This window comes from Mustela erminea, chromosome 9 (assembly GCF_009829155.1).
Source record: "Mustela erminea isolate mMusErm1 chromosome 9, mMusErm1.Pri, whole genome shotgun sequence".
NCBI lineage: Eukaryota > Metazoa > Chordata > Mammalia > Carnivora > Mustelidae > Mustela > Mustela erminea.
The window spans coordinates 13,618,277-13,643,706 of NC_045622.1; the positions used below are offsets into that span (position 1 = coordinate 13,618,277).

The window sequence follows — 25,430 nt, forward strand, 5'->3', positions numbered from 1 at the left end:
CCAGGGCTCTCTGCAAGGTTGCTTCATGTTACAGATAAAGAAACTGGCCCAGAGGGGTTCAGCAGCTTGCTGGAATTCACACAGCTGCCCCCTTTAGAAACCGGCACAGATCTGAGACCCGGACAGGTGCTCAAGGAGGCACGCAGGCTAATTGAAAACCTTCAAAAAAGTTTAACCTGCTGAGCTAAAGCCTGAGCTTCTCAAAGTCTCTCCACACGAGAAACGGACGGGCCGGTACAGGGCCTTTTCCTTCCTCCCTCCCTCCCCACTGGCCCTCGCCAGATGGGAAAAAAGCTACCACGTAGAAACATAACCTTTATTGCACACGGCGCTGGGTTTTTTTTCATAGAAAAAGGTATTAACACATAAGCATCTGCAAATTGAAGCAACTCCTGGTTTTCTTGGAACAGTGAAATCGCATGCAGTGTCTCTGAGTCGGGATTTTGGTCTCTGTCAAAACCACCTAGATTGAGGGGAGGGTGAGAATAGGAGGGAAAAATTGCTGAGTCTTTGTGCCTCTGTCTCAAAATAAGGTGAGAGAAATATATAGATACATAGCTTGTCCATGTGCTCCTATCTCCTATATATGTATATATCTCTCTCCACGCGAATTTTGTGGGGTGGGGGGGTGTGTTGATTTGTACTGTCAAATTCTTTGTGCCCTGGCTTCATGGAGAAGAAAATAGTTTCATTTGTACAAAAGAGTTCTATGTACAAGCGTTCATGACTTGGGGGCTTTTCTTTTCGTTGTTGGTTGGTTTTTGTCAGTTTAATATAAATAATGCAGGAAAACAGCCAAGTTGGTGTGTGAGGGCCCGAGGTGCAGACAGGTCCGAGCGTAGGGCCGCTTTTCTTGCTGTGCCCCTACACCAGGGTATAGGATTTGGAGTAGGCCCCTGCCCCCTGCTTCTGAGACCTCCCCACCCCCGATGTGCTCATCTCAAGAAGTGAGTCCCTGGAGCCCCCCATTTTGGTGTGTGGGCCCCCGGCCCGCGGAGGCTCGGTGCTGGGGGCTGGAGGGGCAGCACTGGGGGCAGCCGGGGGCTCGGCAGGGGTGGGGCCAGGAGCTGGTGGGGCCGTGCCGGCTGCGGGTGCTGGCATGGCCAGAGTCCTCTGAGGTAAAGTGGCTGTGGAGGCCGCAGCAGGGGCCCCTGGGTGCGGGAGGCCCAAGGGCTTGCTGGCAGGGTCCAAGGTCAGGTGGCGAGCCTGGGTGTGGTAGGTTCGAGCCATGTTCCGGATGGAAGCCTCTCGGGGTGGGACCACAGGGCAGGGCTCACGGCCATCTGCCTTTCGGAAGAAGGCCTCGGACTTGGCATACAGGGGTAGGTTACAGTAGTCACCTGGAATCACAGAAGCAGAAGACGTTGACGGCAGAGGCCCCTGGGCACCTGCTTGTTCACCCCACCCGCCACTCCCCAGTCTTTTCCCTGATCAGACCTGGAGTCCCTCCACAAGCAAGACAATGAAGCATCCAGAGGGGATCAGTTACTTGAGGCTCTGAGCAGGTTTCCTTATCTGGGAAATGCGGCCCCTCCCATTTCCCCAAGAGGATTTCTGGGAGCAGTGAATGGGATCAAGAGAGGAAAGGGCAGCGGGTGCGTACAGTAGCTGCTCACTAAACAGCGGGGGGTGTACTTAACGCTGAAAGACCCAGACAGACTGCTGGAGAGCTCTGCTCTGGAAACTGGCTTCCCAAGAGTTCTGGCTGGTGAAACAGTTTTCCTACCCTGAGGAGGGAATGCTGGTCACAACCCCCATGGAGCCCGATTCTGCCCTCTGAGGACCTGCACAGCAGGCTGCCCCCTCCCCGCCCCCCATCACCCCACCACCTTTCCCAGGGCAGCCTGTCAGATGTCTGAAGTCAGCTATGTTTCCCTGTCCCTCTTCCCAGGCGGAATGTTCCAGATTTCTTAAACCTCCTCCATGTGCGGATCCCTCTGCTCCGTGGGCAACTTCACCTATATATGTGCCTCTAACCTGCTGACTGTGCCAGGAACTTTCTTTACATGATCTCATTCAGTCCCCAGAGCCTCCTGGACAGGCTAATACCGGCCCACAGTTGGCAAGTGAGAAAACTGAGCTTCAGAGAGATTAAGTAATTTGCCCTAGTTCACCCAGCCAGAAGGGGCGGGGTGTGATTCAGGCTGATCTCTGAAGTCCTTGTACTTTGTTACCCTGGCCTCTTCTCTAGAGGACCCCGAGTGCCCAGATGAGCGTGGGCACTAGGTGAGGTCAGGACCAAGCAGGTCAGACCCTGTGTGGTCTGACATGGTATGGTGTGGTCCCAGTGTCTGCTGGTGGACCCCCATTCCCACACCCTCTGGTGATCCTACAGCTGTCCCACCAACCCTGAAGGGCATATGCTCTGGCCAGGCCCCTGGCATCAGACAGCTGCCAGTCGGGCAAGGTCAGTGCCCACCATGAGGTTTGGCCCCATGGGTCAATATTGAATGGCATTGAGACCAGTGGCCATTGGGCAGCTGAGCCCCAAAAGGCTGTCCCTTCCTCACCGGCATAGCTTCGTACCGAGGCAATGATCGCTACGTACCGAGAACCGGCCACACGCCAGGCACCTATCGTGCCTGCTAGGACAAGGCAGAGTCCATGCTGTCATTTGCATTTTACTGAGAAAGTGAATTATCAGAGAGGCGAACTGACTTCCCAGGGCCACCGAGGTATTATGAGGCTGAGCCAGGATACGGACCCTGATCCAGATTCTCCCAAGTTCTTGCTCTATACTGCCCACACTGCCAAGGGGCCCTGCCCCGCTGGGGATGCCAGAAGATGCAGCGGGGGAGCAGGCCGAGCACTCACTCTTGTTGGCCCGGTGCGGGATGGGCACAGCCACGTTCTTGCCTCGGTCGGCATCCTGGGGCTTGGGCGGGGAGGCCGTGAAGCGACAGATGCCGGGCTCAGAGGGCGTGCTCATGGACGTCATGCTGTCGGCGTTCTCGTTGGTGCCCGTGGTCATCTGGTCGGAGGAGCTGTCGGAGATGAAGCACTCCGTGATCTCAAACTTGGCGTGCTGTAGCTGCTCCTCCAGCTTGGCGTGCTCGTAGGCCCGGGCCAGCTCCTCGTAGGTGGACGAGGCGCTCTCCGTGGACACCATGCTGTTCCGTCCTTTGTCTGCAGAGACGGAAGGCTCGGTGTTAAGAAGAAATGAGGGGGCCTTGGAGAGAGCCGTTCCCCTACCTCTGAGCCTGGAAGTCCTCTCAGAAGACCCCGCTCTCCCCCTGGGAAGGAGACTTTGGTGGCAGAACGGGGACTTTCGCAAATCAAGGGCAGAACATCTTCCATTCCTGAAAACCACCACCCACCTCTGGAGCCCTCAGCTCTTTCTCCAACGAACATCACGTGTGCCATTTCCCTGACACCTTTTGGGAGAGCAGAATGAAATCCTTGACTAGGCAGAGCTCAGAGAGGTCAAGTGTGTTTGTGCCGGCTGCACAGCAAGCCGGTGGGCCACCTGGAAGCGACACTGACCTGTGCCTTGGACCCCAAGAGCTGGTGGGTGGAGGTTGGGACAGGGTTGCCGATGGTGGAGAAACGGGGGAGAGAGAGAACAGGATGCAGGCTGGGCGCCAGGCTCACCTGTGTCCTGGGAGAGGCTGGCGCTGTAGCTGTCACTCTCCGTGACAGTGACCCCATGCTGAGACCCCACGGTGCGCCAGTCAGAGGTGAGGGTGCGGGCAGGCGTGGAGGCCTGGCACTTGGTCAGGGTCCACTGGCTTGAGTACCGATTGCGGGTGCTGTGGGCTGACTTCACATTCTTCCTGGACACTGGATCTGCACAGAGGAAGCAACAGCTAACCCTCCACGGAGGGCACTCAGCCTCGGGCAGTGGGCACGGACCCGAGGGGCAGTGGGGAGCAAAGGAGGAGGCATAAGCAGCCACAGAAGCTTCCTGGGGGTGCTGAGCACATTGCCTTTCCAGCTACATGGTCCCACAGGAGAAGAGGAACAGCGGTGAGGTGTGGGGGTGGCGGGGGCACATCCAGGTTCTCCCTCCTCCCCACCTGTTCCTTCAGCTTGGGGAAGAAAGTCCCTCCTCTCCTGCTGTCCCCTGTGCATTTACTCCCTACAGCCCTTGGTGTCCCCATCCTTACCTCCAGAGTCACAGTGCTAGAGGCAGGAGGCCCCTGGACAGCAAGCACTCCCAACCCTCTCAAAATATCTAGGTAAGGACACGGAGGCCCAGAGAGTTAAAGGTAGCAGTATCCCCAAGGTCACAGCTAGGACGTCTTTAGTCAAGGTCTGGAGACTCTACCTCCAGTGCTCTTTCCGTTCTTTGTGCTGCTTCCCCACCCCATCTTCTTCCACCTGTGCCCCATGCTGTGCCTGGGTGACCCTGTCTGGGAGGAGCTCTGTCTCCCTCGGGATAAGGCATACTTGTGCCTGGCCGGATGTCGGACATGTCGATGAGGGGTCCCGTGCTCTGGATGAGGGCTGGGTGGTGCAAGGAGACACCCGTGCAGAAACTCTGTGGGTTGACAGCTTGGCTGAACTCCGCGTCCGTTACGGGGATGGTGGCTTTGTCATCTCCTAGGGGTAGAAGGGCAGTGAGTACGAGTCCTTCTCTTTAGACTTCCCAGATTTCTTTTTGTCTTTATCTGATGTTGAGATACAGAAAGCGTGGAATAATCCTTTTCATGAGACAGAGGAGGAAACTCAGTCCTGGAGAGAGGTTTCAGGGAGTTTTGAGGTTGCTGAGTGGGGGATGGGCCCACTGGGAGAACCCTGGGCATTGATGTGACGGCTGCGGGACTCCCCTTGGTGGGCTGTGGCCTGGGGAAGACGAGGACAGAGAGCTTGTGGCCCCTATCACTCACCCAGCTGCTTGATGCCCTCCTTGTCCTCAATGAGTAGCTGGACTCTGGGGATGTCAATGTGTAGCCTCGGGCCCTGGGGTGGCCCCTTCACAGGGGTGTCAAAACTTCGGTTGTTCTTGCTGTGGGGAGAAGGGCCATAGGCAGGTAACTCAGCAGCCATAAGGGGCTGGAGGAGAGGGTTTTTCAGGACAGTGGGGTCTTAGAAGCCTGTCCTCTGCAGGGGAGGAAACAGTGACATGAAACCTACCTTATCAACATTTCTGCCAGACTCTTTGCATCTGTAAAACAGTAGAGAGAGGGTCTGGGTGAAAATGGGGTCTGAGCGGGATGAAAACTGGAAGACGTGTGGGGAACAAGGTGGGAGAATTCCCTAGACTGGGACCAGGGCTGGTCCACTGGGGAGGAGAAATGAAAGGACCTCTAAAATAGTCTAACATAGGATAAGGTCTGATAGCTCCTGGTGCGAGATTTGGCTCAGGTCTGTTTTCCCTTCCTCAGATTTTTATCTAATAGGGAGGTCCTTCCCAGAGGAGAGGGTATATAAAGTGCTCCATCTGTTTCCTGAATTGACTCTAATTAGACAAGACATCATAGCAGGCTGGGAATGGGTTCCAGTGGAGGGTCTATCCTCTGTTTTCTTCTGGGAAGAGAAGAGAGTGGAGGATGATGGAGAGGTGGTCGATGGGCATCCCCAGATAACTATCAACCAAGAGGATTTATTTCTTTCTCTTGGGCACCCGTCCCCGAAAAGCTCATGGATGAATTTAGGGGTCCCTGCTTAGTCTTCAGAGGAGCCTTGAATAAGATCAGGATCTCAGGTTAGGAACTGACAAAAAGAGAGAGATAGAGAAAAAGAGAAGCAAAGGACTCTCTCAAAGATCCATTAGACCTCTGATGAGAATGAGAATGAGAATCATGAAAATGATCTGTCAGAATGAATCTAGCAGCATGTATGTATCCAACTATCGACTCACTCACTCATCCATTCATCCATCATTGACCCAGTTACCTGTCAATCTATTCATTTCTACATCCACCTATCCAGTCAGTTATTCATCCATCATCCACCCATTCAACAATGCATTCGTCCATCCAACCAACTGATTAATCTATTCAACCATTCATCCGGCCATCTGTCCATATGTCCATAAAACCATAAAGCCACCTGTCCATCCATCCATCCATCCATCCATTCACCAATCCAACCATCTATCCATCCATCCATCCATCCATCCATCCATCCATCCATCCATCCAATTATTGATTCATCTATTCAACCATTCATCCAAACACCTACCTGTCCATGTGTCCATAAAACCAAATATCCACCCATCTATCAATTCATACAATCATCTATTATCCATCCATTCAAATATGCATTCATCCATCCACCTACCCATTGATCCAACCAATAATCCGCTCAACCATCAATCCATCCATCCACCATTCCTCTATCGATCCAACCAACCACCTATCCATTCAACCTTTCATTTAACCATCCACCCAACCATGCTTCCCTCTATACATCTTTCCATCTAACTATCCAATTAATCATCCAACCCCCATCCAATCATCCACCCATCCACCTACCCAACTCCTAAACACGCTAGGCAGTGTTAGTAATTTCCAATTCTGGGCTACTACTGTGCTCTGGCTTCTCACATTAAACTGTAAATTCTATGAGGACTAGACTATGTTCCATAAGAATATGGACTGTTCCTTCTTCATTCATCTTTATATATCTCCAATGTCTGGCAGTATCTACATACAGCAGATAGTCAGTAAATGTTTTCCAAATGAGTGAATGAACATCTGTTAAGCAACTACTAGATGTTAGACATTGTATCAGTCTCTGGGAAAATCAAGGTAAAGGAGACCCATTCATGCCAGTCTATGGTATCGTAGATTGGGATAGGAAAGATATTCAAAATGTCTAACATCTGCCATGTCATGGAAGTCATACGGTCAAAACTGAGCAAGGTCCTAGTGACCACCAGCAGACCTATGCTTTAGTGGCCAGCTTCTAGAAGAATCTCAGGGATCCTGCGAAAGAGAAGGAGCCTCCAGGGTGGGAGGGAGCAACATCTACTTACCAACTAACGTGGAAATGTTTAACTATTTTAAGCAGTATGGCTTTAGCAGCATGTACCTCTAAAAATCAGCCCTGGTTAGGTCAGGCACAAAGTCTTGGGGACACAGAAGAGGAAGCAGTGAGAGCCAAAGTTCAGAAGGTTTTAGAGCAGCTCTCCCTTCAGTGGGACACAGGCACTTTCTCTTTTCCAGATGGTGCTCATGAGCCAATGAAAGGTGGCCCACGTGGCAGAGGGTCAACACTCCCTCCCTGGAAGCCTGTAGGACACTCGCCTACCTCGGAGACGCTTCAGCCGCTTCTCCTTCCTCTTCTTGCGAACGATGAAGAGCAGAGCTACCCCCAGAGTGGCCAGGATGACTGGGCAGCCGATGGTGAACAGCTTCTTCACATCATCCCCCTCCCCTTGAGCAGACTTGATGGGAGGGATGGTACCTGTTGGAGTGAAGAGGGGTGTCAGAGGTCCTTTATGAGCAGGGTCTGGGCAGAGTCCCTTGGGTGAGGTTGCCTTTGAACCTCTCTTGCTGCCCTTGCTCTCACTCTGACCTCCACTTCCTTGCACAGAGTCCCAACCCTCTCCCTCTATTCTCCCCAATTCTGGTCACATCAGGACAGCCATGAACAGTCACATAGTTTTTACACTGCATTAGAGTACTGATGACTTCGTGGGCCTATTTTAGAATTACCCAGAAGTCTTTCAGAGATAGTCTCCTGCCTCTTGGAGTTCAGTGTTCATTTCTAGAAGGTAGGATGATGAGCTTAGATTCTGCCTTCCAGGTTGTAAAGTGGAGAGAAGTCAGAGAAGTGGGATCCTGGGGTCTCACCCCCAGATAGGGACAAAACCACTCTATGCCCTGCATTTACTTCCTGTTCCCCCACCCATGGGTGAGATCTGCTAATCTTGGGAGCCTGTATGGAGGCAGTAAGCTCTGTTGACAGAGACCTCTGCAAAGCCCGATCTATCCTGGTTTCAAAGCCTCGCAGAAGACCATCCCCTTCATGAAACCTTCCTTGTTTGGGCCCATTCTTTTCTTTCTTTCTTTTTTTTTTTTTTGAAGATTTTATTTATTTATTTGACAGACAGAGGACACCAGTAGGCAGAGAGACAGGCAGAGAGAGAGCAGGAAGGAGGCTCCCTGCTGAGCAGAGAGCCCGGTGAGGGGCTTGATCCCAGGACCCTGAGACCATGACCTGAGCAGAAGGCAGAGGCTTAACCCACTGAGCCACCCAGGCACCCCTCTGATACCACTTTTATTGTTTCCTTAACACATAGGCAGACGGACTGGACCTTGGGGCAACTAGTCTCTCTGAATTTGGCCTTCAGCTTGTCTTTAGTGTACGTGTGGGACAACAAAGCAGGAACAGAAGCAATGCGCACCACCTCCTAGCCCAGGCAGTGAAGACTGGGGTGGCTTTTCCATCCCTCTCTCCTTGGCGACCTTAGAGGCTACACATTTAAGATGGCATAGCTAAAAGATGGCCAGCCAACCCTCACAAGATGTTATGAGTACAAGAAGCAATTCTTTACTTGATCAAGGCCTGCAGCTTTCCATGTTTATCTGTTCTTTTTTTCTCAGGTTATCCAATCCTGGTTAATGCAACCTATTAGGAGAGGGGTTCCGGGGGGCGGGCCTCAGCTATCCCTTTACACTATACTCTCCATCTCTCTGAAGCAGTGGAGAGCAAGGACTGCACCTTCAAAAGACCCTCGTAGTGCGATGGGTTTGCCTGGCTATCAGTCTGTATCCGTCACTGGTGCACCTGCCCGCCTCCCGCTCTGCTGCCCCCTTTGCTTGCTCCTTCCGTGCCTCCAGCCTTTTCCTCCATGGTAGTCCTGTCTATTTTTTTGATTTGTCTGTCCTCTCTTTATGTGTCCACCTCTCTGCCAGCCTCCCTGGGGACACCTCGCAGCACCCCCTGTGCAGCCCCTCCCGCCCTCCCGGACTCACTGCCGTCATAGTCCAGGGTGGCGAACTGGGCAGTCTCGTTGCCGCAGCCAGCGCTGTTGCAAGCCCGCATGCGCAGCTCGTACCACGTGGCCTCACGCAGCTCGGTCAGAAACACCTCCCCGGAGCTGTTGGCCCGCAGCCCCTGCCAGGCCCAGGTTCCCTTGGGCCGGTACTCCAGCACGATGGCTGTGATCGGGCAGCCCCCGTTGTTCCAGCCCTGCAGGTTAAGCCGAGCATGTGTGGAGTTGATGTGGGTGAACAGGTGCTGGTCTTTGCTGAAGGAGGGCTCTGGGGGCGGGGGGCACAGGGAGAGAGCGAGGTTAGAGACTCAGAGGAGGAGGGCTCATTCATCTGCGCGGGGAGGGAGTCTCCTGGGCCAGTGCTTCTGGGGAGCAATGGTTGGCATAGAAGAGAGGAGGGATGCCCCAGGGGACAGAGGAGGAGGGAGAAGAGGGAAGGATGTGGAGAGGCCTCAGCAGGGCAAGAGGTAGGGGAGGAAGGAAGAGGCTGCCACCATGGGCTGTGGGGCCAGGGAGGTGGAGCCTGTTTCTCCGGCTGTGATCGGTTAGTGTGCCATCTACAGTGATGGGAACCAGGTCCAGTCTTTCCCTGCAGCCTCTGCTCCCGGCGCCCTCCTTCCCCAGCCCCTCCACCTTCCATCCGCATATCCTGGGCCCATCTCTCCCCAGCTGGGTCATCGCTGGGCCTCACCCCGCCCGTGGGTCTTGGCCTCGATGATCTCACTGATGCGCCCGGAGCCCACGCTGTTCTTGGCCGCCAGCTTCACTTTGTACCACGTGCCACACTTGAGGCTGTCCAGCTTGAAGGACCGCTCACCCGAGCTGATGAACACGTCCTTCCACTCCTCACTGTTGTCTACTGAGTACTGCAGCACGAAGCCTGCCGGGGAGGTTTGCCTGGCTCAGGGCGGGCAGGGCAGGGCTGGGGACACCCCAATAGTTGGCAGGGGGCTGGGCTCCCCGCGGGGGCAGAGTGGGGCCTTTGGTGACAGGGTGGGGGGCAGAGGCAGATTGGACACAAAGCTGCAAGGAGCTTTCTTGCTTTCTCTTTAGCAGCCAAGGTGGAGAGGCGGGCAGAAAACCGAGCCTTCAGGCGTAAAAGGGATAGTATTTAGAGCCTACTTTTCCCGGAGTGGTCCCCAGACAGCAGGATTAGATCCCGTGGGAGCTTGTCAGATCCCACCCCAGACCCCTGGAATCAGAATCTACCTTCTTTAAGATCCCCTAACGATTCATGCGCATGTTCAAGGTTGAGAAGCATGATCTAGTACATTTGTCCACTGCTATAGATTTGGACACTGAGGTCAAGAGAAGAAAACCGATTTCTTCGGTTCGCACAGCTCATCAGCTGCGATTGGGCTGGGCCTTCTAAAACCCAGGTATCCAGGCTGGTAGCTGTGGCACTTGGGTAACTTCCTTGTGGTCCAAACTGCCCCTCACTCATCACTTCTGGGGCTTTATAGGGACACGTGGTGGGAGTGGATAAAGCCCTTGCCTGGCTCCTGGGCCCTGAATTTCTTCCCCTCTTTCCCCCTCCTCACCCAGACCCTTCTCACCTCGGATGGAGCTGCCCCCATTGTCACCTGGAATCCAGGTCAGGGTGATGGACGAAGCAGAGGTTCTAGAGACAGTGAGGCGGGGCTGGTCCGGGGGAACTGTGAGGGGAAAGCCACCAGCCCTCACCACAAAGGGTTAACACCTGATGATGGGAACGCAGGCTATCCCAGCTGCAACTGAGGGCCCAGGCCTGGCCTTCCTGCCCTCGAGGTGCTCCCCCAGCTCCTGCTTGTTCTCCCCATCCCTCTGGCCTCCTCTTCCACGTGGCACCTCTGTTCCACTACGGTCTGTCCCCCAGGGTGAGGGGGCTGGGGAGGAGGGGATGGGGGGCCTGCCTTCCGGGGCCTTACCTTGCACCAGAAGGTTGACGATGATGGTGTCAAAGCCCCCAGTGTTGGTGGCCGTGCAGGTGTAGTAGCCTGAGTCCTCGGCCTTCACAGCACGCAGTAGCAGTGTGCCGTTGGTATGGATGAGCCGGTGCCCGTCCATGGACACGGGGATGGCCGAGTCCTCACTGCGGGGGGTGGGGTGCAGACATGGATTATGGTAAGCACCCCCTCCTCCTGGGGGCTCCTCCATGACTGCAGGCAAACAGGGCTGGGAGTAGGAGGCTGGCTGTGGGGGGGCCCGGGACTCTTGGGGTTTTACCCAGTGCTTCCTGGGGCTATCCGGTCCCCCTGGCCTCTTCAAGCATTCAAGGAGGGGAGATCCTTGGCAGCCAGCAGAGGGGAGCCAGGGAGGTTGGGTCTGTATGGGAGAGCAGGAGCTGTGTGCCCCGCAGGGCCTCTGGGGCACCCGATTCCTTTCTTCATGGCTCTTCTACTACACCCATCTCTGGGACCCCGCATTTCTCTGGGGCCACGCGCACACCTGTCCTTGGTCCACTTCACAGCGGGGGCTGGATCTCCCACCGAATTGCAAGGTAGTCGGACATCCTTCATCCAGGGGGTTGTCACAGTGCCTCCAAATGAGATGATCTTTGCTGGGGCTGCAGGGGAGAGAGCATGAGCGCCCCATCAACCCGCCTCTGCTCTCAACACTGCACTGGCCTGCCTTTCCTGGGGCTCTCCAAATTCACAGTGCAAGACCCCCATCTCCTACCTGACCTCCACCTTGGGCTTGGGGCAGGGGTGGGTACAGACGCTTTCAGATGGCAGTCACCGGTCCAACAGACATTGTTCAGATGCCTGCTATGGGCCAGGTATCAGAGGAGGCTCTGAGCGTTCATGCCATGAACAAGACGTGTTCCCTGTCCTGAAGCTGCTCATCATCCCGGTGGAGGGGAGGGGACAGATACTTAAAAAGTATCATGACAGGGTGGAAATACTACATAGGAGTAGGTGCAAATCGCCATGGGAGCACCAAGAAGGAGGAATGACTCTGCCACTCCGGTGGTGGTGGAGGAGAAGGCCGGGGAGGCTTCTGGAATGAGAAGCTTTGACTGGAATCTTTTGAAGTCAGCTCCACACCCAGCACCGAGTGCAGGGTGGGGCCTGAGCTCACTAAGACCTGAGCTGAAATCAAGAGTCGGATGCTTAACCGACTGAGCCCCTCCCCCCAGCCCAGGCGCCCCTGAATCTTGAAGGCTAAAGAGGAATTCACTACGCAGAAGGAAAGGTGTAGCCGGAAGAGGCGACAGCACTGTGTAGAGGCCTGGAGGGCTGAAACCCGTGGACGTGTCAGGGTCGGCAAGTACTCTGGGGCAATCAAAGCCCAGGGTGAGTGAAGGGGGATGGGCGGTGAGCGGGAGCAGAAGCTCCTGGAGGGCTCCAAGCGGCAGAAGGTGGAGGGTGGGCTTCCGTTTGAGGTCACGAGGAGCCACTGGAGGCTTACAAGTAAGTAATGAAACATTCTGAGTAGAGTAGAAGCCCTGGCTGCTGGCAGAGGGTGGTTTGCTGGAGGACGCAGACCAGCGGCAAGATGGCGGCCAGAGAGCAGGCCCCCCCGGGGGGGGGCATATGGCCGTGGGGAGGAGGTTAGGGGCTCAGGGAGGAACCGCCAGGACTTGGGGTTTGTCTGGCTTTGAGGAAGAAACAGAGGGGGAGGTGAGGATGCCAGCATGAAGCCGACTGGAGGATGGTGCCCTCACAGAGACAAGGCACACGGCGCGGGGCGGCAGGGGAGAGGGAGGAAGGATGTGGGGGAAGGGATAGGAGCAGGGTAGGTAGGAGACACCGGCATGCTTAGCCTCACACTGACCCTGAGGTCACCCACACGGGGTAGCTAGAAAGCAGTCAGATACACATGTTCTGCAGCGTGAGAGAAGTGGCCGGGCCGCAGACACCGACGTGGGAGTCAGCCACCCAGTGACCGAGGTCGCCATGGGTAGGATGGTAGATAGAGAGGTGGCAGCAACATACACACAGGCCTGGCGGAGAAAGGAACGTCCCCAAGAGTGACGGGAGCGCACTCAGAGGACCAGGCCGCACAGGTCGCAACGCAGAAGGCAAGGCAGGCAAAGATGTCCAGGGAACTGTGGGAAGGTGATCACGGCGGGTGCCTCACAGATCTTTGGGCTGAGTTACAAGTATTAAATTAACCAAGCACTTCAGAGTTCCAGACCTGGTACTTCCACGTGACTGGGGCTAGTTCCCTGAATGTCTTGGTGTCTCGGGGTGTGAGAATGTGTGTGTGTGTGTGTGTGTGTTTGTGTGTAGGATGGGTGGGAGAGGGAACAGCAGTGCTCGCCCCCTTCCTCACTGGGCTGCTTGAGGACAGAAGAAGATGTAGATATGTTCTGGGAAGGACAAAGCCTGCTGGGGATGTGTCCTGTGGACTGCCCCCAGGGGAAGGGGACGACCTTCTGCAGGACACCCAGGCCCTCCCATGCTGCTCTGGGCCAGTGCCAGCTACCCTGGGGGCACTGCAGGTTCTAGGCCCCTTCTCTCCAGAAGGGATGAGCCCAGGAGAAGGGGTTGGTGGCACCTGTGGGAGGAGGGATTGCGGATATTAGAAATGCCGAGGTGGGGGGGGGTAAGAGCCCGACCTAGAGCCAGAAGAGCCCGCAGGCCACTCTGCACGCTGTCTGCCAGCTGTGGAGACCCTGCCTCGACGCTTAACTGGAAAATGGAGAAACAAGGGCACGGTAGGGAGCCCCGTTGCAGGCCCTCCAGAGAGCGCTAGTGGCCTCCGAGCCTGTGGCAGGGGAGGGCTGATGTTTCTTGTGTCTCCAGCCAAGGAAGCCTGTCATCCCAGGAGCCCGGTCCTTGGGCTCCAGGGTTCATGGTCAGGTGGCTGGGGGAGGAGGCAGGCCCGGGAAGAAGGGGGCCTTCCTGTCTAGGCTGGCAGTCAAGGTAGAGGACCTGGAGTCCTGGGCTGGTGGTGGTGAAATGCAAGACCCTGTGGCGGCCCCAAGGTTGGCGCAGAGGGCAGACGAGCCGCTGTGCCCCGCTGCCTCTTCTGTGTAGGGTTGGGGCCTGAGAACTGTCATTCCCTGTAGTATGGGGGTGCATAGGCCCCATGGCTCCCCTCTGCCCAGGCCAGGGATTCGGTGAGGGAGTTCTCTAAAGACACACCTGGTCTTAGTCACTCGGTACCCAGCATCTAGCTCAGACCCCACTCCTAGCTGTGCCCCCTGTGAAATCAGCCATCAGCAAACCCACCTCTGCCCCAGGCGTCCAGGCTTTGAAATGAGGGGGATGCCTGTGTGGCTTTCTGCTCTGTGGAAGCGGTGTCCCCTGCTGCCTCCCATCTAGAGATGCTGACCCTTGGGACAGAGGCTCTGCTGCGAGCTGGGAGTGGGCCTAATGCCCCCTCTTGCAACCTTGGAGTGGAGCTAGGAATGGGGGACCAGGGTGCTCCGTGCCATCCACCCCTGGGTAGCTGTGCCACCTGGAGCCTGTTGTGAGGCTTCTGGGAGTCAGGGGGCAGCAGAGGCCCAGTCTTGGCGGATGCAGGAGGGAGGCAGGTGAGGCGGGAGGGAGACAGCCCCTATTTGGGGAGAACCAGAATTCTAGAAGGTGGCTTCTGCTGGCTTCTCCCCGTCGGGCCGGGCTGCTTACCCTTGCCTGCAGGCTCAATGGTGACCTTCTCGCTGCTGTTGCCCCGGCCAGCAGAGGTGACGGCAGCCACCCACAGCAGGTACTGCTGCCCGCGGTTCAGGTGGGCTATCCGGTAGAAGAGCTGCTCTGGGCTCGTCTCGTACTCGCTGGGAGCCTGCGGGACGGAGGCAAAGAAGGGCTAAGAACCCAGCTTCCGGGCCTCCAGACTCCAACCCCAGCCTTCCTCGGGGACCTGGGCTCAGAGGAGGGGGTGGCCCAGTCGGAGGACTGAAGGGGGGGCAGTGGGAAGAGAAGGTAGGATCCTGAATCGTTTGCCCTTTCTAGTTCAGGAGCAACAGTGAGCAGAGTTCGTAGGGCGCTTGGCCCCAGGGGCTCATGGACCTGCTCTGGGTGTTGCTGGGCCAGCCTCAGTTTACCTCTTTGAGAGATCCAGACGCTGACAATGGCGGCTCCAGGCCACGGAGTGCGAGAGTGGCGGGTGAGTGATGGAGGGAGTTAGGAGAAGGGAGAACAGAGGGAAGAGGGTCCCAGGAAGACCCCGAGGAAGGGGAGTCTATGAGAAGAAGCCAAATTACCACGTTTGCCTTATTAGGGTTGTAGACAGGCTCCCCAGCCTGTGCCGGCTCTGCTAATTACCACCCCTTCATTCTGCGGGGGCAAACCGTCCGGGGGCGGGAGCGGTGGGAGACGGGGCTCAGAAAGCTTCACCGGGTAACACTTCATTAATGATTATTAGTGGTATAGATCACCCTATATATTTGTAGGTTATATAAATCTATAAAATTTTTTTTTAACCAAATGACAGTTTTGACAAGTTGCCAACAAAACAATATCGGATCCCAGTGGTTTTACCAGTTGCTTTGATGAAAAGATTATGTTGCCTTGGAAACCAGAGGCTCAGATATTGAAATGAATTTGAGAAGGAGCTTTTGATAAGCGCTAGTTTGCAGACCTCCTGTCAGCCCCTTTCCTGGTCCAGGCGGGATGGGGCGGACTTTCATTTTATTTTATTTTTTGGTCAGCCGTGGGGAAGGGAAAGGAGGACAGCGCTAGGGCCTCTTTGAAATCAGGGCAGAAGTCTAGGGAGGGGGAGCAGCCCCCGGAACAGATGGGGGGCCCTGAGGCCAGAGGGAGCTAATAATTAGTTATCTCTGCAGTCACGGGATCTTGCACACACATGCTCACGTGCACACGTTCACACGCACACGGACATAGAGATGCATTCGTGCACGTGCATGTGCCAAGGGACAGACCTGCAGACAGATATGGGGTCACAGAGGGACATTCTCTGTGCCCCATGGGAGGGCTGAGGGGTCCAATGACTTCTAACAGGAGAAAACATCCTTTCTGGCCCCAGGCCATGTGCGGGCAAATGTTAGGGAGGAGACACAGCATCCCTTCAATACACACAGAGCTCCCTGGCCAACTCCTCCTCTTGCCCCCCTCATGGAGACTTGGCCTTGACCCCAGTAGGTCACTGCTGTGGACAGGTGCAGAACCACCCTGAGCCCTGGTTGCTGGGAAGTCTTTTCAGGCTGCAGCACCCAGGAGACTCTGTGTGTTTCCATCTGTGCATGAGGTAGGTGGGTGTAGTGGCTTCAACACATACCTGCCCCTTCTTCCTAAGGGTCTGTCCCATAGGTCTTATACCTTTCTCAAGGGTCCCAGGACCTCAGTTTTCTATCCTGTGAACTAAGAAAGCACAACAGCTCTGCCTACCCTGTGTGGTTACAGAGAGGCACAAATGGGGCAAGGGGTGCGTGAGTCTTTTATAAACTGGGGCATGTTCATCTCCTGGCTTGTTTGCCTTTGATGATTGAGGTGTGTATGGGAACACATGGAGAAAAGTTGGGTGTACCTGCTTGTGTGTCAGTGTGTACCCGAGTGTACATTTGTGTCTGCACAGGGCAGGAAAGGCTTGGCTTCCCTTTGAAGGTGTTAGCATCACATCTGGATCCTGAGGTCTTTCTTTTAACCTGGCCTCCCCAAAACCCCTGAAATCATTTTTAAAAACACATAACCATATTCCCAAATAAAGTCTATGTGGATCAAAGTTTAAAAAGAAAAACATAAAACTATGACAATATTTGTCTTTCTAATCATACAAGTGAAGGTAAAAATCATAAATGGAAATGTTTCGTAAATTTGAATTCTATAAAAACAAAATCCCATGGCACACCAAAAAGAGTACCAGAAGGCGAGCAAATAACTGCAACCAATATAATTAATAAATGGTTATTTTCCTCATATGTAAAGAGTACTCTCAGATCCATAAGAAAAAAGCCACGAACTAGCCAAATGAAAAATGGATAAAAGACATGAATTGATAATTATACAAACATGAAAAAAAAAACCCAGCCAATAAACAAATAACAATAATCAACCTAACTGGAGATCAAAGGACTATAACTAAAATAGGACACCTTTTAAAAAAATCTAACTAGCAAAAATGACACATGTGTAATACCTTGGATTAGCATGGGCACATTGTTTCTTGTACTTATAATGCTGGTGGGAGCATAACTTGGTTCCAACTTTCTGAGGAGTAATTTACAAACATGTATGCATATCTTAAGAATATCCTTACTCTTGGGCCACCTGGGTGGCTCAGTGGGTTAAAGACTCTGCCTTTGGCTCGGGTTGTGATCACAGGGTCCTGGGATCGGGCCCTGCTTTGGACTCTCTGCTCAGTGGGGAGCCTGCTTTCCCCTCTCTCTCTGCCTGCCTCTCTGCTTACTTGTGATCTCTGTCTGTCGAATAAATAAATAAAATCTTAAAAAAAAAAAAAAAGAATATCCTTACTTTTTGTGCCTCAGGAACTCCTATGGAAATTTACCCTAAGAAACATGGGTATAAAGACTTTTATGAAGAATGTTCAATGAGGTATTAATTATAATGTTTAACACTTGAAAATAGATTAAATATAGAACAAGGTACTGGTTAAATGGATTATATACTAATAGGCACTTGTGATCATATTTGAAAAGAGTATTTGATGGTGTGGGAAAATGCCTACATATATTACAAGAAAAACATGGATTATATGGTATTACATAAAATTTCATCTTCATTTTATTAAAAAAAATCCCCATAATCTATACACAGATCAAAGACTAGAAGGCTACCTACCAAACATTGCCAGTGTTTATCTTTAAGGAATGAATACAAGTAATTTTTGCTTTCTTCTCTAATCTTTAATATATTTATAGAATTTTTGACAATAAAGTGGCAATATTTTGATAATCCGAGGAAAACAACAAATGTATGAAAATGTTTTGTGAAATTTCTGATGGGATGCACTGCAGCTCTGGCTGCCCCCAGGGCCTTCCTTCTGGGAGCCTAAGCCAGATGCACTTCCCATCTCTTCTGAGGGTTCCACACCCGCGTGTTCATACATTCAAGTACATATGCACACATGAAGACTCGTGCATTGCCTCTGACCTCAAGCTCAAATCCATGGTTTTGCACCATCACGTACATGCGTGTGTCCTTAGCCCCAGCACTCACTCCTAGAGCTCTTCCCTAAGTGAATCTGTAATACAGTTGTTTGGAATTTGGAAAGTGTGCAAAACGACAGTATCATGCTGTCCATTTCACAGTCACACGTGGGAGTCAGTTTCTACCCCCTGAGGTGGCTGAACAGAGGTTCTCATCACATTAAGCACAGTGGCCCCTGGTGGGACAATGTCCCATGGGGACTCTCCCTGGGAGAGAGGACATGGAGAGAGGCGGGGAGGCCCTTGGGGTCTCCAGCAGGAGCTGGGCACCAGAAGCTCTATTCTGGGGTCTGGGACAGAGGTCCCCAGCCAGCTGACTAGGGGGTCCTAAAGCCCGAATTAATGAGGAGGCAGTGCTCCTTTGAAAGGCTTCATTGTTGGAGGAGGAGATGACTGCACAAAGCCAAGCTCGAGAATGAGTACCCTCTCCCATCAATTTATCATGGGAAACTTGCCCAGTGTCTAAGGCTTTACAATGGCCAGGCTGCTAGTAGTTCATTCATCAAACATGTATTTAGTGATGATGATGTTTCATGGACCATTTTTGGCAGCTGGGGACCTAGAGATGAAAAGATGTTGCCCTGGTCCTCACTGGGCCCCAAGGACCAGCACAGGAGACAGAGAAGTCACTAGCTAGTTGCCTTCTGACACCCTCAGTGGATGACAGGATGGAGTGCACGCCACAGCACAGGTCAGCCTGGGCAGAAGTGTGGAAAAGCATAGCAGGCATCCAGAATAGTGACGAGCTCAGAATGTGTGTGCACATGCACGCACGTGTGTGCACGCGTGTGGAGTTGGGGGGCAGGGGAAAGGGGCAGACGGCATAGCTAAGACACTGATTGGAAAATCAGCACAACCACCCAGGGATGGCGGCACATTCTCTACTGGACACGTGCAGACCCCGCGGCTCAGCGGTTCTTCTCGTGGGTGCTCGCCCGACAGGCACGCATGCGCACGGGCTCCAGGAGACCCCAGCGAAGACGCGCACAGCGGCACCATATGTAGCGGCTCCGAGCTGAAATCTACCCAAATGCCTATCTAGGGGTAACAGACTGGAGGAAACAATTCTATGTACACACACAGTCGAAACCCGTGCAGAAGTGGCAGTGAACGATCTATAACCACGCACAACAATATGGATGAAATCCAGAAATGCAAAATAACGTTGAGTAAAAGAAGCCGGATAAATGGTATGAACTTCGCTTATATAATCTATGAAATGCAGCAACACTACTCTGAAATCAGGATGGCTCTCACACTGCCCCAGGGGTAGGGAGGTGACCAGAAGGGGCACAGGGAGGTCCTCTGGAGGGTTGCAATGTCGTGTTTCCTGCTCTGGGTCTGCTGGCCCCGTGTGCTGTGAAAATTCACGGAGCTGTACACTCGCGTCTCTGCGTCGTGGCTGTGAGGATGGAGGGGAGGACACAGGGTCCCTGAAAAGATATTTCTGGGCTTCCCCTCTGGTAATAGAACTCTGGCCTCCCTGGCGCGGTGCCGGGCCACCTATGGCTCAGAGGGTAATTCAGAAAGACCACAGGAAAGCCAAGCGAAGGAGGAGATGGCACAATTATCGAGCAATTTCAGGGCAGCTTTCCCGGCTGCCGGGAGCTCATCTGCAGATGCTTGGGCTGCCGTCCCATCACACGCTGCTGATGGAGGGAGAAGCCGGCCTCCTCCTGCTCCCTGCTCTCCTCCTGAGATGTCCTGGGTATCTCCTGGATAGTACTCCTGCCCCCTCCCCCAGGGTGTGCCTCTCCACATCCCCACTAGACTGGACACCCCACTGAGGACAGGTGCACCTGCTGATGTAGCTAGACCAGCTGTGCTCCAGAGTAGTCACCCAGCAGAACACAGTGGTCGAGTGGCTGGAGATCAGGAAAGGAAGAGGGAAGGATACATTTTGTGGGATATGGGTGTGTAGACTGCATTCATCCCCTCTTCCCTCTTTGTCAGGCCCCTCTGAGCACCCAACGGAAGGGCAGGGAACAGCTGCCTGCGTTACACTCCCAGGTTTGGGCAGATCTTGCCATCTGAGTCCTCTCTCTAATGCTGAGGCCCAGCTCTGGCCCAGACAGGGACGCTCCTGCCTCCTCTCAGCTGTCTGCCATCTTCTCTCCTAACTTTAGTGGGCTCTATGCTGAGTAGGCCACCCAGGGCAGAACTCCAGCAGCCCTCCAAGCCCAGATCGTTCATGCTGGAGAGTGGATCATGTCCAGAGGCCATGGACCAGCCAGGCCCCAGTCAACAGCCCTGGGGCCTGCTGCAAGCTTCCCTGGTCAGCCAGACCAAAAGAGCTGAGGCCCTGGTCTTGCTTTCACATCTGCTTGGTTTTGAGCCCTGACTCAAAGAAGCCTCCAGGGCTTGTGACAACCTTGCGGCCCTTGGAACAGAGGACTGACCCAAGATGGACACTGAGTAAGGCCTCAACTACTCTTGGGTGACCAGTACCCATTCTTATCCATGAATTCATGTAGAAACACAGATATAAGTAGCTCCCGGGTTTGCCCTGGACACCTGCTGATCTTCCGAGAAATTTTCCCTTTCTCCTGTCACCCTCATCATTCAACCCTGGGCCTACTTACCGGCTGGCCAGACCCAGGGCTGGAACAGAAGATGGTGTACTTGCGGATCACCCCATTGGGCTTGGTTGGGGGGAGCCAAGACACGACCACACTGCTGGCAGATGAAGGGACAGCTTTGATGCCAGCGGGGGGACCTGGAACTGAATCGGGAGAAGGCCGGGTCAGTTTAGAGAAAGGAGCTCTGCCTTTGGGAAAGAATGACAGCGTGGGGAGAGTAAAGTGGATCAATCTGGGAGAGCTTCCTGGAGGAGGCATCCTTGAGCTATGATTTAAAGGGGGAGGTTCCAGCAGGTAAGGAGAAAGGTGATCACTTGGGGCTTGTAACAAAGTATCTGAGACGGAGGCACTGGGAATAGTCATCTTCAAAAGTGGCCAGAACCAAGGACTTAGGGTACTTCAGAGACAAACAGAACCCATGGGGAATTCACCTTGATTCCCACAATCTTAACCTACTTCCTGCCTCAATACTTGACTAACAGGTTGTATGTAGGCCAAACAAATACACTGGTCACTTTGCTCTTTGGCCTATGAGCTCCTTGACGCTGGGGGCTCCAGAGACTCACAGAGCAGGCCTCCTCCTGGTGGGTCAGAGGCTGGTGGTCAGCCAGTGGGTTACTGGGCTTCCTGTCATGTGCCCAGGGCACTGCCCCTGGGCTGCTGGCTAGACCCTTTCTGTTTCAGGAGGGGTAGTCTACCAGGGAATTGGCTGGGACATTCATCCTAAGGGGTCCCAATTCATAGGGATTCTGCCCTCCCCACTGCCCCCATCTCTCTGGGCCAGCCTAACCCAGCCAGGACCCCGGGGCTCTACTTGGGAGACTGGACGCTTCCTGGTTTCAGGTTCCCTCATCTCTCCTTTGTATTGTCGTGTACTCGTCTTTCCTCCTGGGAGCTTTACGTTCCTTTGAGGACAGTGATGACATCCCGCTCAACTTACTTTGCCTCCCGAGCCTCTGTTTGCCTCTCTATATATATGATGGACGTAATCACAACCACATTACGGGTTTGCAGTGACAGTCAGCACTGATCAACATAAAAGCACTTGGCACCTCCTGACATATAGAAGACAATAAATGGTGACGATGATCATTTTTTGCATTCCCTCTCACAACTCTTAGCTTCTAGTACTACTGCATTTTTTAAAAAAAAATCTAGTAAGTGGTCAACAATTCTAGGCTACATAGAATAATGATTCATCATAACCATACATCCAGGGGCCCGAGCCTCCCTGCTACAGCACCACCATCCCGCCCCTGCTAGTGTCTTTGCAGCTGTGGAATGCAGGGGGCCATTCGGGGGGCTCTGGGGCAAGTGTGCTGTCATGTTCAGATCTTTTCTGTCCTTGCATACTTTTTTTCTCAGCAGTAACTGAGAGGGGTACTTAATTTTTTTTTTTTAAGATTTTATGTATTTATTTGACAGAGAAAGAGGATGAAAGCAGAGGGAGCAGCAGGTTCTCTGTGGAGCAGGAGCCCAATGCAGGGCTCGATCCCAGGACTCTGGGCTCATGACCTGAGCTGAAGGCAGCTGCTTAACGACTGAACCACCTAGGCACCCCCGTTTGTGCAGTCTCGAGGTGATGTTACTAGGTTCACAACAAATTTGGAACTGCTTCATTTGATTAGTAAATTGGGTTCTATTGTAACAGAGGGTCCTTCTGTATCTCTAATGATGCTTCCTGCCTTAGAGCATACTGTGCCTGACATTCCAGCTCTCTCTCCACTCTGCCTGGTATATCTTTTATGTACTCCTTTCCCATTTCCATACCTTTATGTTTTAGGTGTTTACTATAAACAGCATGTATTTGGGTTTTGTTTCATTGCTGGTCTGACAGTCTTTCTCTTTTCATTGAATAATTTAGTCAATTGATCATTTATCAATTTATCATCAGTTAATGCAATTACTTATATATTTATGTTTAAAAAGCTTCTCTTACTAAGTACTGTCTGTCCCACTTATTCTGTTTTTCTTTTTACTCCTTTTTGTGATTTTTTTGGATTGAAAATTTAAAAGAAATACTTTATTTCTCCCTCCCTATTAGCTGGCTATTAGATAGCCTGTTACCACTTTTAGGGGTAACCCAATATGAATCTTTAACTTACCAAATCATGAATTGGTACTTTTTTCCTCCAACAATGCAAGGACCCCCATTTATCCTCACCCAATTTATATGCCATTTTGTATATTTTAATGATGTATATATTTTAGGTCCTCCCCAAGAAAATGTCACTGTCATCATCGTTTATGCAGTCAGTATTAATGGAGATTTACCCGTATGTCCCCCATTTAATTGTTCTTTTTTTCTTGCATCACTGAGCTCCCACTTGGATCATCTTCCTTCTAGCTAAAGAAGACCCTTTAATATTTCTCTAGAGCAGGCATATTGGTGGTAAAATCTCTCAGTTCTCGTTTGTCTTTATTTCTTCACATCTTTATTTCACTTTATATCTTTATTTCACTTTAATCCTGGAGAATATTTCGGCTTGGTATAAAATTATAGGTTGATAACTATTTTCCTTACATAATTTATACCACTGCATTGGCTTCTGTTGTTGGTTTGTTGGTTTTCATTGTTTCTGACAGTTTAGCTGCTGATCTCATTGTTGGTCCCATAAGAGTAACTGGTCTTTTCCCCTCCAGTTGCTTTTAAGAATTTTCTCTTTGTGTTTCCTGTTTAGCCGCTTTATTAGGATAAGCCTAGGTGTGGACTTCCTTAAGTCATTGCCTGCAGAGTTCCTAGAACTTCTTGCTTTGGGGATTGAGGTCTCTCATCAGTTTTGAACAGTTTTCAGGCATGTTATCTTCTGCGCCACTCTCTTCCTCCTCTTCTTTGAGACTTCCTCTCACATCCTCTATGTCCTTGATATTCAGAATGTGGTCCGTTGGTCAGCAGCAGCGTCACCTGGGAGCATGTTAGAAATGCAAAATCTCAGGTTCCACCCTAGACCTACCAAATCAGAATCTGAATTTTAACACGACCCCCAAGTGACTTGTATGCACAGTCAAGTTTGAAAGTCGCTGTTCTATGTCTGCTACTTGCTCTTTTATTTTCCATTCATTTTTCTTTCTGAGCTTCTTTTGGGTCTTCTCATCTAACTTCCAGTTCACTAATTCTCTCTTCAGCTGCCTCTGATTGGTTATTAAATCTATCCACTGAGTTCTTAATTTCATGTATTAATAGTTCTTGTTTCTAGATTTTCTATTTGATAGTCTCCAATTCTCTTAAAATTTCAATTTCGTTCAGAGTAACTATTTGAAAGCTCATGTGATAAAACTTGTGTTTGGAATTCTTGTGGGTCTATTTCTTTCTTTCATTCTTTTTTTTTTTTTCCTGCTGGCTTTTGTTCACGTTGTTCCTCATTATTTTTATTGCATGCCAGACACATCATTTGCAAACTTGTTTGTAGAAGTAGTTTGAGGTCTCAGATGATGTAATCTTTCTAAAGGGAGAATTTACATTTGCTTCTGGCAAGTATCTGCAATCCGGGGACTAGCAACCTGGGCCTACCTCAATCTAATTTCCAGGACTGAGATGATTTGAAGCTTAGCTGGTCTACTTTGGGTGCACTTTTAATCCAACATGCTGTGCCCATGGTCTCAACTCCAGGTAAGGGGGATTCACCAGATAGACCTGTCCACCCCAGCAGGCCCTGGACTCCCAATTTCCTTTCCACTGCTGCTCAGATTATCAGCTCCTGCCTCCAGATTTGGCAAGTGTCCCCTCATGGGGAGAGCTGTTCCAAAAGCTGGGCTCACCTCCTGGGCCTCTACTCTCCCTGGGATCCTGGCCCAAGAATTCTGCACTCTCCTGCGAGCTCAGGGATGCCTTCAAGCAGGTGTTTTAAAAATATTTTATCCAGATTTCCTAGTGTCCTCAGCAAGAAGGACAGTGGGTTTGAATTACATAGATAGTCCACCATTACTGGAAGTGCAGATCCTCTGATATGTTTCTCTAAGCTTGTGCTCACGCCTGCCTTCATTGTTAAAAAGGCCACCCTAGCACACACCTTCCACTTCTCTGCCTAGATGCCCACAGGTTCTAACGGGCCTCTCTGACACTGGTCCTTAACCCCTAGAGCCCCTTCCTGCCATCTGTCCTCCTACTTCAGGAGTTACCTTCCTAAAACACAAGTCAAGTCAAGCCTCGTCCTCAGCTAAATATCTTTAAGATGGTTTAAAATCCAACTCAATTTTCACTCTGATTCAGCATTCCCAGGGGAGGGGAGACGTCAGCAAGAGGCTTTGTTGCTCAGGAACCAAGTCCAGCCAAGCCAGCCTGAGACCAAGTTAAGACTGGGGGATTTGGACTTCAGAAATGAGCTTGAATTTATTTGAGTTTGTTTTCATTTTATCTTTTAATTTATTTTGGTTTTCTCTAAATTTCCCAATCTTTTTTTTTTTTTTTTTTTTTTTTTTCCTTTGGAAGAAGGCACAATCCTGAGCTGGGGCAGGGGGTTGAGCGTGGGGGCAGGGAGTCACCATGTCTTCAGCTCTTCGTTCCAAGCTCCCACAGCAGAGCTCATATTGCAGTGTGGACCCGTCTGCTTCCTGAGGGAGCTGAGAAAGAACTGGAATGGGAGAACCTGGAGGAGGCGGGACCAGGGCTGGTGCTGCGCCTGCTGGTCTGTGTGCCCATCTGCCCCTGTTCTTTCCTATTCCTTGCAAACCGAGCCTCCCTCTTGCTCGGGTCCCCATGCCCCTCCATTCCTCAGAGAGAGCTGTCCCCATCACTGACATTAGCGGATTTATTACCCTCCAGGGAAGTCAGCTGCGATCACCCCACTCCCCTTTCAGTGACTGGCTTAGCAAAAGACACGTTGCCCCAGTGTTGTCAACAGGAAATGAGGATGAATCAGTTGAAGGGCTTCTGGGGAAGGTGTTTTTCACTCCCGAGAGAGACATGCCC

General features: G+C 52.1%; 1 protein-coding gene across 2 annotated transcripts in view; it reads right to left on the bottom strand.

Annotated features, from left to right (window-relative positions):
• Window positions 1-302: 302 nt before the first annotated feature.
• DSCAML1 (DS cell adhesion molecule like 1) overlaps window positions 303-25,430 on the bottom strand; it is a 338,623-nt gene continuing 313,495 nt past the window's right edge. For both annotated transcript variants that reach the window (XM_032360361.1, XM_032360362.1), the window contains exons 20-33: window positions 20,525-20,664; window positions 14,446-14,599; window positions 11,315-11,432; window positions 10,795-10,958; window positions 10,444-10,542; window positions 9,579-9,767; window positions 8,868-9,155; window positions 7,198-7,353; window positions 5,077-5,107; window positions 4,830-4,948; window positions 4,390-4,542; window positions 3,592-3,786; window positions 2,815-3,126; window positions 303-1,340 (exon numbers count right to left, since the gene is read on the bottom strand). In XM_032360361.1, coding sequence (XP_032216252.1) covers window positions 865-1,340; window positions 2,815-3,126; window positions 3,592-3,786; window positions 4,390-4,542; window positions 4,830-4,948; window positions 5,077-5,107; window positions 7,198-7,353; window positions 8,868-9,155; window positions 9,579-9,767; window positions 10,444-10,542; window positions 10,795-10,958; window positions 11,315-11,432; window positions 14,446-14,599; window positions 20,525-20,664 — 2,594 coding nt within the window. In that variant the 3' untranslated portion in view covers window positions 303-864. The remainder of the gene's footprint in view (window positions 1,341-2,814; window positions 3,127-3,591; window positions 3,787-4,389; window positions 4,543-4,829; window positions 4,949-5,076; window positions 5,108-7,197; window positions 7,354-8,867; window positions 9,156-9,578; window positions 9,768-10,443; window positions 10,543-10,794; window positions 10,959-11,314; window positions 11,433-14,445; window positions 14,600-20,524; window positions 20,665-25,430) is intronic.